Source organism: Sebastes umbrosus, chromosome 15, assembly GCF_015220745.1.
Source record: "Sebastes umbrosus isolate fSebUmb1 chromosome 15, fSebUmb1.pri, whole genome shotgun sequence".
Classification (NCBI taxonomy): domain Eukaryota; kingdom Metazoa; phylum Chordata; class Actinopteri; order Perciformes; family Sebastidae; genus Sebastes; species Sebastes umbrosus.
The window spans coordinates 23,030,845-23,045,088 of NC_051283.1; the positions used below are offsets into that span (position 1 = coordinate 23,030,845).

Sequence of the window (14,244 nt, forward strand, 5' to 3'; positions counted from 1 at the left end):
GGGACACCAGAGGGGAAAACGCAAAAGAGGGAGGCCCAAAACAACCTGGAGGCGAACCATTGAAGGAGAGATGAAGACGAGAGGATACAGCTGGAACAGCATTGAGAAGAAAGCAAACAACAGAGATGAGTGGAGATCCTTAGTCCTTGCCCTATGTGCCACCAGGTGCATATATTCATCAAGCATTGAAAGGGACTATTTGTAACTTTTTAAGCGTATAAATGTAGCGGGTCGCCACACACGTGCGTTCGCATATGCGCGCTCGCGTGTGGCTGGAGCCTCGTCTCCGCTGCCTGCTCTCCTTCACTCAGAATGCGCGTGCGTCCTCTCTGTCTCGCTCCACCTCTAGACGTGAACGTGCGCTCACTCCACACTGCAGAAGAGTTAGTTTAGCTCTGAGAATATCTAGTGAATGTACAGGGGACGTTTGTGCAGAAATAAATGCTGCAGTTCCTCCAGACCAACAGAGCTTTCCCGTGTCTTGTGAAGTGACGGAGCTCTTCAGAGAGTTACGTTACCCTCTCGTTACCCACCGGGTGCCGGTGTCTCCCTGCTCTCTCCGGCTGCAGGCGGAGAGAGCAGGGAGACACGCTGCAGAGCCCCGCTGCTTCAGCCTGCACTTAGGCAGGAAAAGCCAACACTAGGATCAGATCTAAATCATGTTCATGGAGAGACCTTCATCTGGTCGGCTAACATTACTGCCAAGCAGCTGAAATATAGAGTGATATTGTGGTTTTAGCTGACGTGTGTCGCCTCACTGTTTTGAGCGATGCTCGTTCAGGTATATTTAGAGCGAGCAAGCGCGAGCCCGACGCTGACTTTCGTTGATTTCACGGCCACAGGTGTCGCTGTTAATAAGCATTTCTGAAAGTTACAAATAGTCCCATTGAACTGCACATTTTTATATGAAATTGAATTGCTGGGACTGAATGGCCCACACTGGATTTAATCATAACGCCTCTGCAGTAACTCCGGTCTACCGCTGGGTGGCGGTAATGCGCCGTAAACACTGAATGTCGACAACACCAACGAAGAAGAGCACCCCCCAGGTTCAGACAGGACTAGAGGAGTTACAACAAGTAGAAGCTGTGTATTTATGTCACTGGGAGGTAAACAAGGTAGGCAAACAAGCTATTACACTCCTCTAATTGAGACCAACATCTTTATAACACTATATGGTGTTAATGTGGCTAGCTAAGTGAGATAGATAACATCTCTGAATGATATTAGCAGCAGAAAACCTACTGATGCTAACGTTAGCTTGTTAGCTTAGCCAGGTAAATACTCTACTAAAGCAGCTAGCTGTTGGTTTAATGTTGTTTCATGTCGTTACGTCTCTATTAACCTGCACGAGCTCGTTATAACAGTGTTAAGTTAGTTGTCATTAAACGTTTGGCTTGTTAATTGTATGTGTATTGTTGAGTACAGACCGCATTAGCTAACCTGTTAATCACCTGTCAGATGTTACTGTAACGTTGTGTTCAGATCCAGATGTGTGTGTTGACATGGCAACACGTTACTCCTCTGTAATAGACCTCTAACTTGAATAAATCCAGTTGTTTGAAGATGTTTTCACATCAATATAGAACAGATAATAGAGAATTATGACCTGTTTAACACTCTAATATAATAATAATATATAATTAAAACTACTAATGTCTCAAAAAGAAAATAGAAATACAATAATTTATTTCCTAATCATTTGAATTGTGTGCTTTTATGCAAATAACTACCATAGGTGAATAAATCCAGTTGTTTGAAGATGTTTTCACATCAATATAAAACAGATAATAGAGAAAATGATGACCTGTTTATCACTCTAATATAATAATAATAATAATAATAATAATAATATATAATTAAAACTACTAGTGCCCCAAAAAGAAAATAGAAATACAATAATTTATTTCCTAATCATTTGAATTGTGTGCTTTTATGCAAATAACTACCATAGGTGAATAAATCCAGTTGTTTGAAGATGTTTTCACATCAATATAGAACAGATAATACAGAGAATTATGACCTGTTTAACACTCTAATATAATAATAATAATAATAATATATAATTAAAACTACTAATTCCCCAAAAAGAAAATAGAAATATAATAATTTATTTCCTAATCATTTGAATTGTGCGCTTTTATGCAAATAACTACCATAGATGATGATAACAAAGTACAGTACTGTGAACAGTACCCTCCCTAACCCCCAAAAAACAGAGCTCCTCCAGAAGCTATGGTGTAATTTAAACACTATTTTCCCTCATATGATACAACTTTATTGTTAGTTTGCATTGAAATTCATTTTGCATTCATAGGCAGCTCAGTTTGAGAGAAAGTACACATCCAATAGACATAATGTTACCATAGACAGACAGACAAGTAAGACCCCTCAGACCAAAAACAAAACACATCACCATTATTCATACATAACCCATTAAAAAGCCCTAACCCCAGCACCAGATGTGTGTATTGACAGTGGCAACACGTTACTCGTCTGTAATAGATCTCTAACTAATATACGATACGATACATGTTTATTGTTTATTTAAAATAAAAGAATAATATACAGTGCAGGAGACAAGATTAATATAAAGAAATAATATGACTACATAATAGTGATAACAAAACAATTAGGACAAGATATATATAATAACAATAACAATACAGTAAATATATAAAAAAAGACAAGTGTGTGTGTGTGTGTGTGTGTGTTGCATGGAAGTGTATGGTTAGTGTTTTTATGGAGGATATTGATTTAAATATCTATAAAGACTTCTTCAAACAACATTGAGAGAAGGAAAAAATTAAAAAACATTAAAACAGATACATGGACAACATGGAGGGAAAAGCAATTACAAGACAGCAATTAAATGACCCTTTAAGCATCTTTTGAAACATTTGACAGATGAACAGTTTATTGATAGATGTGAAAAGCTACTCCATAATTTGGTTCCCCTAAATCTTATCGAAAATTGACCTCTACTAGTGAGGAATTTAGGAGGATGAAGATCTAGAGATTGACGGGCTGAGTAAGAATGGACCTGAGAAATTTGTTTTAAAATAGGTCTTTGGGATCACGCTAACCTCATGTTTTCCTTTCTCTCCTCAGGATCCAGCTGTGTGTGTCTGCAGATTAGCAACATCAGACTTTACAATAACATTGAAAGATGTCAGGAACACACTAGAAAACTACTAGGGAGGACTGTAGCCAGTACCCCCCTGACAACAGGGCAGTCCGGATCTTTCTATTGTTTTTCCACTGGAGACAAATGGTTTTGAGTCATGGATCAGGGTGTTGTGGACGGTCCTGTTACCCTTGTCATCAGGGCGCCCAACCAGAAGTACGATGACCAGACCATCAACTGCTCCCAGACCTGGACTGTGGAGAAGCTCAAAGCGCACATCTCAGATGTATACCCCAGCAAACCAGTGAGTAAAGCTGCTGAGATGAGAATGAATGAATGAATGAATGAATGAATGAATGAATGAATGACTTTATTTCGAACATAAAAATAAATAAAAACAGATACAAAATAATAACAAACAAAACAAGAGTAATAGTGTCTGAAAAGGAGTAGGTAAAAGTGAAACTTATATTTCCCTACCCCTTTCTCACTTCTCCTCTATTAACCCATATATCATAGAATGATAATATAATATAATATATAAAATATCCCAGACTTATTTACATCCCAAATGAAATATATGAACAGCATCCCAAGTTTATTTACAACCCACAAATCCATCCGGAGTTTAAAAAGTAGATATAAACCAACCTTTATCACAACTCTTTCTCAACCATATACCTCCCAAAAATATATTTTTTGTATAGCTTTTTAAATTGATTGATTTATATTTGTGCTCCGCTTCAACCCATCACCCAACCCATTCCACACCACAGACTGAAATACACATACTCTTCTTTGTTGTACGAACACAATGCTTTTTAAAATTCAATTTTCCTCTTAAATTATAACCCCCCTCCCTGTCACAAAACATTTTTTCAATATTGCCCGGAAGTGAATTATGTCTTGAACTTAATTATTGCGGTTTTAAATTTGACCAAATCCATGAATTTCAATGCATGTGAACAGTGTGTTCGTGTGTTCCCTATATCCCACATGATTTACTATCCTGTTTGCACATGAACGATGTGTATATGCCAATGCTTCTGTTTCTGTTCTGTCCACCCTACTTTCCTCTGGCATCCAAGTCAGCTGATCACCTTTGTTGAATCACAAGAAAGAGTTACATCCTGTGTGAAGTGTTTTTTGCCTATATTGGGAAGTTTGACAATATAGTACAGCAAGAAACAAGAAGTGAGAGAGAGAGAGACTGCTGACATAAACATGTCATCAGTTACTTGGTATGGATAGACACAGAGGTGGAAAAAAGTACTCAGATCCATTATGTAGAACTACAACAGTCTAAAAATCCTGAATTCTTAATGTTACTTGAGTAAAAGTACAGAACTATTATCAGCAAAGTATACTTAAAGTTGGGGATGCACTCGTACTGGATCGGATATCGGGCCGATTCTGACTCAAATAGCTGGATCTGGTATCGGTGACAATGGGGCCGATCTATTCCATTCAGTTCTATGTTTATATACTATATACATTATATACTGGAATTTAAGTCCTGTTTAAATTTTGACTAATTTTTTGCTTCATTAACAAAGTTTTCACTTGATTTGTAATTCCTGTTAATTTTGAAGATTTTTTACCAAGTTGCTGGTGTGTGATTTATTATTTTAAGTAATAAATAACAATTCAGTAAATTTATATCTATGTATTTATTTGTCACATTTTGTTTTACAAAGTTATGAAAGTAATGTTTAAGTCAAGCCTGATGTTGCTTTATTATACATAAAAGAATGATCCCAGTCATTTCCACACAGTGAGGCATACAGCTCAATAATATAATAATATATATATATAATAATAATGAATTAAACACTGGTTTTGGATCGGTACTCGGTCCCGGCCGATACCCAAAGCCCAGGTATTGCTATCGGTATCGGGACTAAAGAATTTGAATCGGTGCATCCCTACTTAAAGTATCAAAAGTAAAAGTACTCATGATGCAGAATGGCTCCTTTCAGTCTTATATTATTATTGAATATTATATTGCTCTGTTTTTTTTTATTACTAATGAATACATGTAAGATCATTCTAATGTTGTAGTTCATCAATGTGGCGTCAATTTTAGATACTTTGTGTACTATTGGCTGGGAAGATTAGTACTGCATCATATAGGCATATCATCTTTTATATTTTTATTTAAAAGGTAATGAGTAACTACAGCTGTCAAATCAATGGAGTGGAAGTACAATGTTCCCCTCTGAGATGTAGTTAAATGTAAAGTGGCAGAGAATAGAAATACTCAAAAAGAGTACAAAATTGTACTTAAGTACAGTAAATGTTACGGTAGTTACATTCTACCACTGGATAGTCAGCTGGGTTCCTGCATGTGATGTATGTATGATGTTTGTAGAATTTAAACCCAAGAAGTGAGTTGTGTAAGATGCGATCAAACATTGTTGCCTGTTGTTGAATGTTAGATTTACACTTCCACTCAGAAATAGATTTGATTGGTGTTATAGATTGCTGTTTGAATTCTTAAACACTTCCTCTGCAATTCAAATTACTGTTTCATTATAATAATAGTGACACAGGCCATTAACCTTGTGCTGTTCTCTGAAGTGAAAGGTTTCCAGAGTCACAGTAGCTGAAAGAGCCTTGGAGTCTGTAGATTTGACGTCACACAATGAAAGGAAGGCGTTTGGATTCCTGCTGTATTGTGCTGCTAATCTGACCTTTTCCTCTCTCCCTGGTTGTGACTTGTTCTAATGCAATCATTGCTAACACACAGGGTCAAACTGCTCCCTTGTAAAGCTGTGGGGTAATCTCTGTATAAGGGCTGCATTTTTGTTGGTGTAATTTAAGCGTCTTGGACCCAGAATGAAAAGTTCTTCGGCGCAAGTTGGCCAGGATTTAAAGCAGGCGATTTAAATTCCTGAATGGCCGTACGGTGAACGTTGGCTTTAAGAGGACACTCTGACCTCCACCAGGTTAATCTACTGTTAAAACCCACTTATTCCAATTGAGGTTACTATAATCTCATCCTCATTACTCACTCAAGGCTCTGCCTTTTGATGTCGTAATCTACACTTCAGAATTCGCTATTTATGGTTGTTGTTGACATTTTTGTCAACGTTAACTAGAAATAAACTGTATTCTATTATCTCTTCTCCCCTGACCCCATTGTCTTTATAATTTGGTATTTCTAGAGCTCCAAAGACCAGAGGCTGGTGTATTCTGGGAAGCTGCTTTTGGATCACTTTACCTTAAAAGATGTGCTCAGAAAGGTATGTTCTCTACGTGTCTGTATTTATTAGAGTGATTCTAGTTAATGATTCTAAAACTACCAAGAAGAAGCACTCTTATTACATCTCTTACAACTCTTATTTTTAGCTTCAGTTCCTAAAGCAAATGTTAAAATTTAGATTTGAAGTGTTCTGGATTTGGTTAAATGACGCAGTGTACACTCACAAAGTTCAGAAGTTTATCTCTCTCTTCTTTGAACCTGCAATACTGTGTTATATAATGAGCTGTATTTGCTTCTACAGCAGGACGAGTACCATATGCTCCATCTGGTGTGCGCCTCACGAACCCCTCCCAGCTCCCCGAAGCCCCCCCGCAGCCGCAGTAACAAGCCTCAGGAGAACTCGGCCGGTCCCACGGTGGGTCAGCCACGCGCTCCTCACACCTTTCCATTCATTTCATCATCAGTGCATTTCCTTTCATCATCCAGCTCACTGCTGTAATATTACACCTCCTTAAGGATTAAAAAAAACAAAACAAAAAAAACACTTGCCTTTCTTTCAAGATGAACTATAAACCTGGAAATTGTTTTTGTGGTTACAGCCCGTTCAAAACTCTACTGGTCCTTCCACTGGTCAACACAGCCAGTCACCTACAGGAGAGAGTGGTGATGGAGTCAGACAGCAAACTGGACCCTTCCCTTATCACCAGATGTATCCACAATTTATGCACAGGTAAGCTCATGGACTGGTGAAACTTTAAGAACTACTCCAGTGCAGAGTGAAAGAATATTTCAGGAAGCTAACTCACTACAGCAACTAAAGATTTTCAGAACATAGAAAAAATAAACCTTTAAGAGACACAAAGTGACCACAAATCACATATTGACCACAAAGAGACACAGAACGACTGCAAAGAGACGAGGAATGCAAATTTTATAGCCGACCCTCGTTTACTGATTATTAACCGTTAACTGACAAGATTAGTGCGTTTCATGCAGCGGGGCTTTGGTTTTGGTGCTAACAAGCCGCCCAGGTGCGATGATAAGCCATTGCACAAACGAGTGTGGGGTTATCGGTGGCGTTATAGCTGTGAACGTAGCTGTAGCAGTGTGTGGACAGTTTATTTGTCGGTGAATACATGCTACAACTCCTCAAGATCGAAGCCAAGCTCCTGTGTCTTGCCAGCTGCCTGCTGATTAAAGTGAAGGAGGTTAGCCCCTGCGTTAGCAGCAACACTGCCTCAGACTCTCTTAAGATGGACCAGCTATTCTCCTTTAAGTGACAAGCCGCTCCTCTGAGGTTGCTCAGCTTTTTATTTAATCTTTAATATTTATTTTAACCGTTTAACCGACAGCATTAAATCGGTTCAAATTCTTAATGTCGGTTAACGGTTAAACAGTTCATTATTAACATCCCTAAAAGAGACACAAAACGACTGCAAAGAGACAGAAAAGGACTGCAAGAAGACACAAAACGACTACGAAGCCGCAAAGAGACAACAAAGAGGCACAAAACGACCGCTAAAAAAAGACACAAAACAAAAAGAGAGAGATAATTCCAGACCTATAGCGAGTTTAGGTACCAAATAGCACACAAGCAATGCTGCTCTCTGCCGCCAGTAACATTAACATAAAAGACACCTACTGTATGTCTGAATTAGAAGTCAAAAAGCCATCACTTCCACGAGCTGTTGTCTGAAAAGGGCTATGATTATACGGACCCCTATTGGGTTGAAATGATTAGTTTAGTTTAGTTTATGTGCCAGTGCAAAGTTTCTGTACATCTCAACCTCTGACATTTGTGGTTCATGTTAAGTTACTATTTGGCCTGTTTCTTGATTATAAAATTACCTTAGCTGTTAGTTGATGCCATAGCCATTAATAACCCATCAGTTTAATGTTTCTACAATCAAAGACATTTAGTGTGTGTGTGTGTGTGTGTGTGTGTGGCAGGTCAAATGATTTTATAACGCAATGTCTCCATTTCCAGCTGGAATCAGTTCTACCCACAGTCACCTGCTCCCACAAACATGCCTGCTTATTACAACCCCATGACACTAATGTGGTGGCAGCAGTTGTACGCCCGGCAGTACTACATGCATTAGTAAGTCTCTTCCTGTTTCTCAATGTTTAGCGAGCGTCCATCCAGGCAAAAATATAAGTGCTCTGATCCTCTCTGTGCCTCTCTCTCTCTCCCTCTCTCTCTCTCTCCCTCTAGTCAGTTACTGGCTGCCTCCTCTCAACACCTCAGGCCGGACCAGCCCCCGCCTCACTCTAACCAGCCCGACCCTCTGAGCCAGCGACCTCAGGCGGATCGCCGCGGCAACCCGGAGGTCCAGATGAACGCCCAGGGAGGGGAGATCATGAACGAGGAGGAGCTGAACCGGGATTGGCTGGACTGGGTGTACACGTTTTCACGTGCTGCGATCCTGCTCAGTATAGTGTACTTCTACTCCTCTTTCAGCCGGTTTGTCATGGTGATGATGGCCATGCTGGTGCTCTACCTGTGAGTGCTACTTAATTATCCTGCTGTATATTGATTGGGCAGTTTGGGCTTTTGGTTAATATTGTACATCATGCCATCCACCTCCCATGATGATAGAGGTTGTTGTCTGACTGCAGCTACATCAAAACAGTCTGTAAAACAAGACATTTAATTTGGTATTCCTTGCACATTGAGGGCATTTGTTACAGTTTTTACATGTTAGAATTACTCAAAAATATAATTAATAATATGTTAAATAAAGAAGTTGGTAAAGAGTTTGTTGTTTGTGTCTGCAGGCATCAGGCCGGCTGGTTTCCCTTCAACCTGGAGAATGAACTCCAGCTTCCTGGAGACCGAGCCAATCAGGACGACATGGAGGGAGAGCTACAAAACCACGACCTACAGGATGTGGTAGCTGCCTCTAATTCATCTCAGCTTCACCAAGAATTACATTACTCAGGGCTGATGGGATTTTTATCTCTAACAACGATTGTATCTGCAGAGCAAGTCGTTCACTGAAATGCCAATTTCCAGAATGGCTCTAATTCTAATACATCGAAACGAATAATAAGCCTCCCCGTCTTGGTTACAAGTACAACACAGATGCACTAAATAGCTGAGTAAAAGTGACAAGTAGGGCTGGAATATCACCCACTATTCCATAATTGTTTATTAAGCACAAACGCCAAACATTTGCTGGTCCCAGTGTCTCAAGCTGAATATTATATCATTATAAATTTAATATCTTTGTGTTTTAGATTGTCTGACAAAAAGATGCCACAATAGGTTATGGGATATTTGTGATGGGAGCTATTTTTTTAAACTATTTTCTGACATTTTATAGCCTAACGTCGATTAATTAATTAAATGAAAAAAGTGCTAACATATTTAATCAATAATGAAAGTAATTGCTCTTTGCCGCTGTAGTGACATTTTAGGCAAGGATGGAAAGAGTATGAGAATAGTGTACTAACGTAAAAGGTGCTGTTACTTTAAAACAATTTTACTAAAGTAAAAGTACTTATGTAGAAATGTACCTAAAAAAAGTAAAAAGTAGGTCATTAAAAATGTTTTACTACTGTCACTGCTACAAAATAGACTGCATTAAATGTCAACGTACACACCAGTGAAACAACATGACCACTTTTGTCCAAAACAACAATAAATGCCGTTGTGCATACAACTGATTATCAATTACAAGCCAGTGTAGTCTCACTAGATTAACCAGGAAAGAGACAAAGCTCAGACGATTAAACTGAAATAACCAACAATAGATAAAAAAAAGAGCCATGGACACATCGGCGGGTGCAACAACAACAACAACAAAAACAACAACAAGCATTATTAAGCCACATAAATTAAATAGCGTGACAATTAATACAGAATCAACATCAGAATAAACCATCACCAAAGCAGCCAACACAGAGATGTATAAACAACATCACACATACTACAAACTCCACAGCAGCTGCAGCCACAAACACACAGATTAAAGCAAAAAGAGAGACTGCACAGTTTTTACACACCGTGTAGCGCACAGACACACAAAGCTACTGTACGTTGTTAGGCAACGCAGCGGTAGTAGACATTTGTCAGTAAGTTTGTTGTTGTACTCACCTGTCTGAACGTCATTCTGCGAGGCACCGCAAAGTCCTCCTCAATCGGCTCCAGGTTCATCTTCTTCATTCTCAAAGTATAATATAACCAGTCCACTCAGCTTCTCTGGTCCCAGTAGAACTAGTCCACTCAGCCTGTCCGGTCCCAGTAGAACTAGTCCACTCAGCCTGTCCGGTCTCAGTAGAACTAGTCCACTCAGCCTGTCCGGTCCCAGTAGAACTAGTCCACTCAGCCTGTCCGGTCTCAGTAGAACTAGTCCACTCAGCCTGTCCGGTCCCAGTAGAACTAGTCCACTCAGCCTGTCTGGTCCCAGTAGAACTAGTCCACTCAGCCTGTCCGGTCTCAGTAGAACTAGTCCACTCAGCCTGTCCGGTCTCAGTAGAACTAGTCCACTCAGCCTGTCCGGTCTCAGTAGAACTAGTCCACTCAGCTTCTCTGGTCCCAGTAGAACTAGTCCACTCAGCCTATCCGGTCCCAGTAGAACTAGTCCACTCAGCCTGTCCGGTCCCAGTAGAACTAGTCCACTCAGCCTGTCCGGTCTCAGTAGAACTAGTCCACTCAGCCTGTCCGGTCCCAGTAGAACTAGTCCACTCAGCTTCTCTGGTCCCAGTAGAACTAGTCCACTCAGCCTGTCCGGTCCCAGTAGAACCAGTCCACTCAGCCTCTCCGTCTCTCTCCTCAAAGTTTTCAAACATTCTGAGTTGAATGAGGTTCTGCAGTCACATCAGGCATTATTGTCAAAAAGCAGCAGAAGTTCCTCACACACCTCACGTTCCTCAGTGAATGCAGAAGTCACCACTGGAAGATCCACTATGAGCATGTTAGTATGTAAGCCAGACCCAGCATGCACATGTTGATGATGTGTTTGATTTGTGTCACCTAGCATGCTCACCGGGTAGTGCTTGTTTAAAGCCTCTGAATACCCACACAGGTGTTTTCAGTTATTCTGTCTGAACAGAGCTCAGTTTGCAGCTGGGCCGGAGCTTTGATGATGTCACAAATCTTCATCTACCAATAAGAATGATAAAGGAGTAATTTGTCCCGCCTTAACAGGTGCAAAAAAAGCTAACAGGAGACTCAGGAAGATGTCAATCAAGTCCTGAGAAGAGGTCTAATCAGCCAGGTTAACTGAAAATGTGTGGGTGTACGGAGGCTTTAACTATGACGAGGTACAATAAAACTAACCATACCCCATAAGGACGTGATCCTTAATGTGATTGTAGTGTTGTGCAGCTTCTTCTCTGCTGCAGCTGCTGATTGACCTCTTTTTATTTTGTTCCATTCTCACACAGTTTGTCAGGGTGTTTTTCATGTGACTTTTGCTTTTACTCTATATCAGATGCGCCTTGAAATGTAGTGAAGTGCTATAGTTATCATAAAAAGTAAAAATAAAATTATTGTTTTTTAAAAATACTCAAAAAAAAAGTAGATATACAAAAAACAACTTTGTTACAGTTACGAGAGTAAATGTAATTTGTTAGTTTCATCCCTGATTTTAGGTTACATGGTAACTTCAAGGGACAAAATGCACATGAACTCCTTTTGAAATACTTAATCTGCATGTGATGAGTCTGAATTGGTCGGACATTCAGAGAAACTTTGCATTAAGGAGCTATTGCTCCACTTTACACTGTGGATATCACATTTCACAGTCAAATCTGTCTAATCTAGTGCACTGCATGTTAGTGTGAAACACACTGCATCTCTTCTTACATTTCAACTTTAACCTGTACAGGAACCGATGGACGAAGGCTCGGACGACGACGGGGAAAGCGGAGAGGAAGGAGTAGAAGATCCAAACAGCGCGCCCCACGCGGGCTTCCTGTCCTCCACGTGGTCGTTCATCATAACCTTCTTCATGTCACTCATCCCAGAGGGACCGCCAAACGCTGCTAACTGAACCACGAGCCGCCACAGATCTCCACAAGGGCACATTGTTTCTTTGAGAGGAGGACGAGCGTCCTGCCTGCTTATATTAGGGAAACTGTTTCTGTTGCAGTACCGTGTTCTAGTTTCCCAATAGTGTACTTTACTACATATCTAAGACTTTGAGCCAAAACACAAATGACTGATTTAGCCTGTAAAGAGAAGAATGCTCACTTCGTAAGGAGTTTGTCTGCACAGTAAGACAAACATTTTGAACATTAGTTTAACTGCTATATGCAAGGATTGCTAGTGATGCCTTGTAAAAAAAAAAATAGGCACTTAAATAATACGTGTCTGCCAATGCATTTCTTCTGCAATTTAGAAAATAGGAACAGCAGGCACATTTATAAAGAGAAAATAATAACAGCATTCTTGTGTTTAACCACCTGAATGTCTGTTTTTTTTTCCTTTGTGAGAAGCTGCAATATTTGTTGAAATAGTTTTATTTGAATTGTAATGATTATTTTATGTAATTGGTGGTTGTATCTAAGTAAGATATTTTATTTCAAAAAGGGCCACATTAGTCCAAAAAGCTAAACTTCAGAGAGAAATCCTGAGTCATGTAGCGCCTGTGATAATTTACACGAGTGATTTTTTGGCCTGAAGGTTCATAAAATGTGTGTTGAACACATTGTGTACTGTGTTGAAGTGTATCTCAGAGTGACGTTGGCTACAGAAGTGTGATTTTTTTTACTGAAGTGAAACGATGTAATTGTCTGACAGCCTGAAAGAGCAAAGTGAGGTAGAAGAAATGAGTGATGGAATACGAAACGGGGCGGTCGTTGACGTTGGATTTAAGTCACGTGGCATCGAGCGAACAAGAGACACTGTTAAATAAATAAAGCACTGCCACGACAAAAGAGTTCATGTAGGACGTAACTTACACCTCTTGAGTGTGTGGAAATGGCTGCTGCTGTTACCTTTTAACATGTTGTGTACCAATAATAATAATCATGTTTATTAAACCTTCATTCATGGGAATGTAGTCGTGTGATTTTAGATTGGTAATTCCTTTTTTTTCTCCAGATTCTCACTTAAAAGTGTGTAAAATTTCAGGGGATCTATTGGTAGATATGGAATATTATATTAATAACTATGTTTTCATTAGTGTATAATCACCTGTAATGAAGAATCATTGTGTTTTCGTTACCTTAGAATGAGCCCATCTACATAGGTAGTGGGTCCAAAGAGTTTAGAAGCAAAGAGACGAAACTCTGGCGCTTTTGTGCCGTCATTCTGGATTGAAAATGCTTAATATAGTCATAATATTTTATTGTTTTCAACACATGCCATTTTGGTAGAATATGATACTAGAATAGAAATAATTTTCTTTTACTTTTGTACGGCACATTCTAGGTGGATGTTTTCCTGGCATCCGGTAGTCGCTTTCAGTCCAAAATGGCAGAGGCGTAGCTTTGCTACGGGGCGCTGATGTTGCAATGGAACGAACAATCGACTTTCACTTCTTAGCAATGTACGTTCTTTGGAGCGGGTCCTCTTCACTGAATCCGCTATGTTGCTCCACCATGTTTCACTGGCTATAGATAGGGCCATTTGTGTTTTTGCGTCGCCCACCGACACGCTTGGCATACGGGAGAAATTTCAGTTGGTTGCAGTCTGCAACCTCACTGCCAGATGCCGGCACATCCTACACACTGCACCTTTAAGCAATGAGCAACACATGATCACAACTACAATTGTCCTGGACCACAGAAAGATGGTCAAATATATTTACTTTATGGAATCAGTTAACCTGTAGCTCGTCTGGAAGCATGGGGCCTCTAGATTAGAGCTCAAAATTCATGAGAAATCAAGAGCATCAAAGAAATTATGATCACAACTGTCATAATCAACCGTGCATAAGTATAATAAAATGCTGACAGCATA

General features: G+C 39.7%; 1 protein-coding gene and 1 long non-coding RNA gene across 2 annotated transcripts; one reads left to right on the forward strand and one right to left on the reverse strand.

Annotated features, from left to right (window-relative positions):
- Window positions 1-985: 985 nt before the first annotated feature.
- Window positions 986-13,338, forward strand: LOC119503364 (homocysteine-responsive endoplasmic reticulum-resident ubiquitin-like domain member 2 protein). The gene is made up of 9 exons (XM_037795113.1): window positions 986-1,118; window positions 3,112-3,431; window positions 6,295-6,372; window positions 6,634-6,747; window positions 6,932-7,062; window positions 8,320-8,433; window positions 8,548-8,835; window positions 9,111-9,225; window positions 12,167-13,338. Exons 2-9 carry the CDS (start codon window positions 3,285-3,287, stop codon window positions 12,329-12,331), a joined length of 1,152 nt encoding a protein of 383 aa, XP_037651041.1. The 5' UTR covers window positions 986-1,118; window positions 3,112-3,284; the 3' UTR covers window positions 12,332-13,338.
- On the reverse strand, window positions 3,290-10,600 carry LOC119503365. Its single transcript, XR_005210301.1, has 2 exons — window positions 10,432-10,600; window positions 3,290-3,444 (listed from the first exon to the last, which is right to left on the reverse strand). It is a non-coding gene; the product is annotated as an uncharacterized LOC119503365 (long non-coding RNA).
- Window positions 13,339-14,244: the final 906 nt, after the last annotated feature.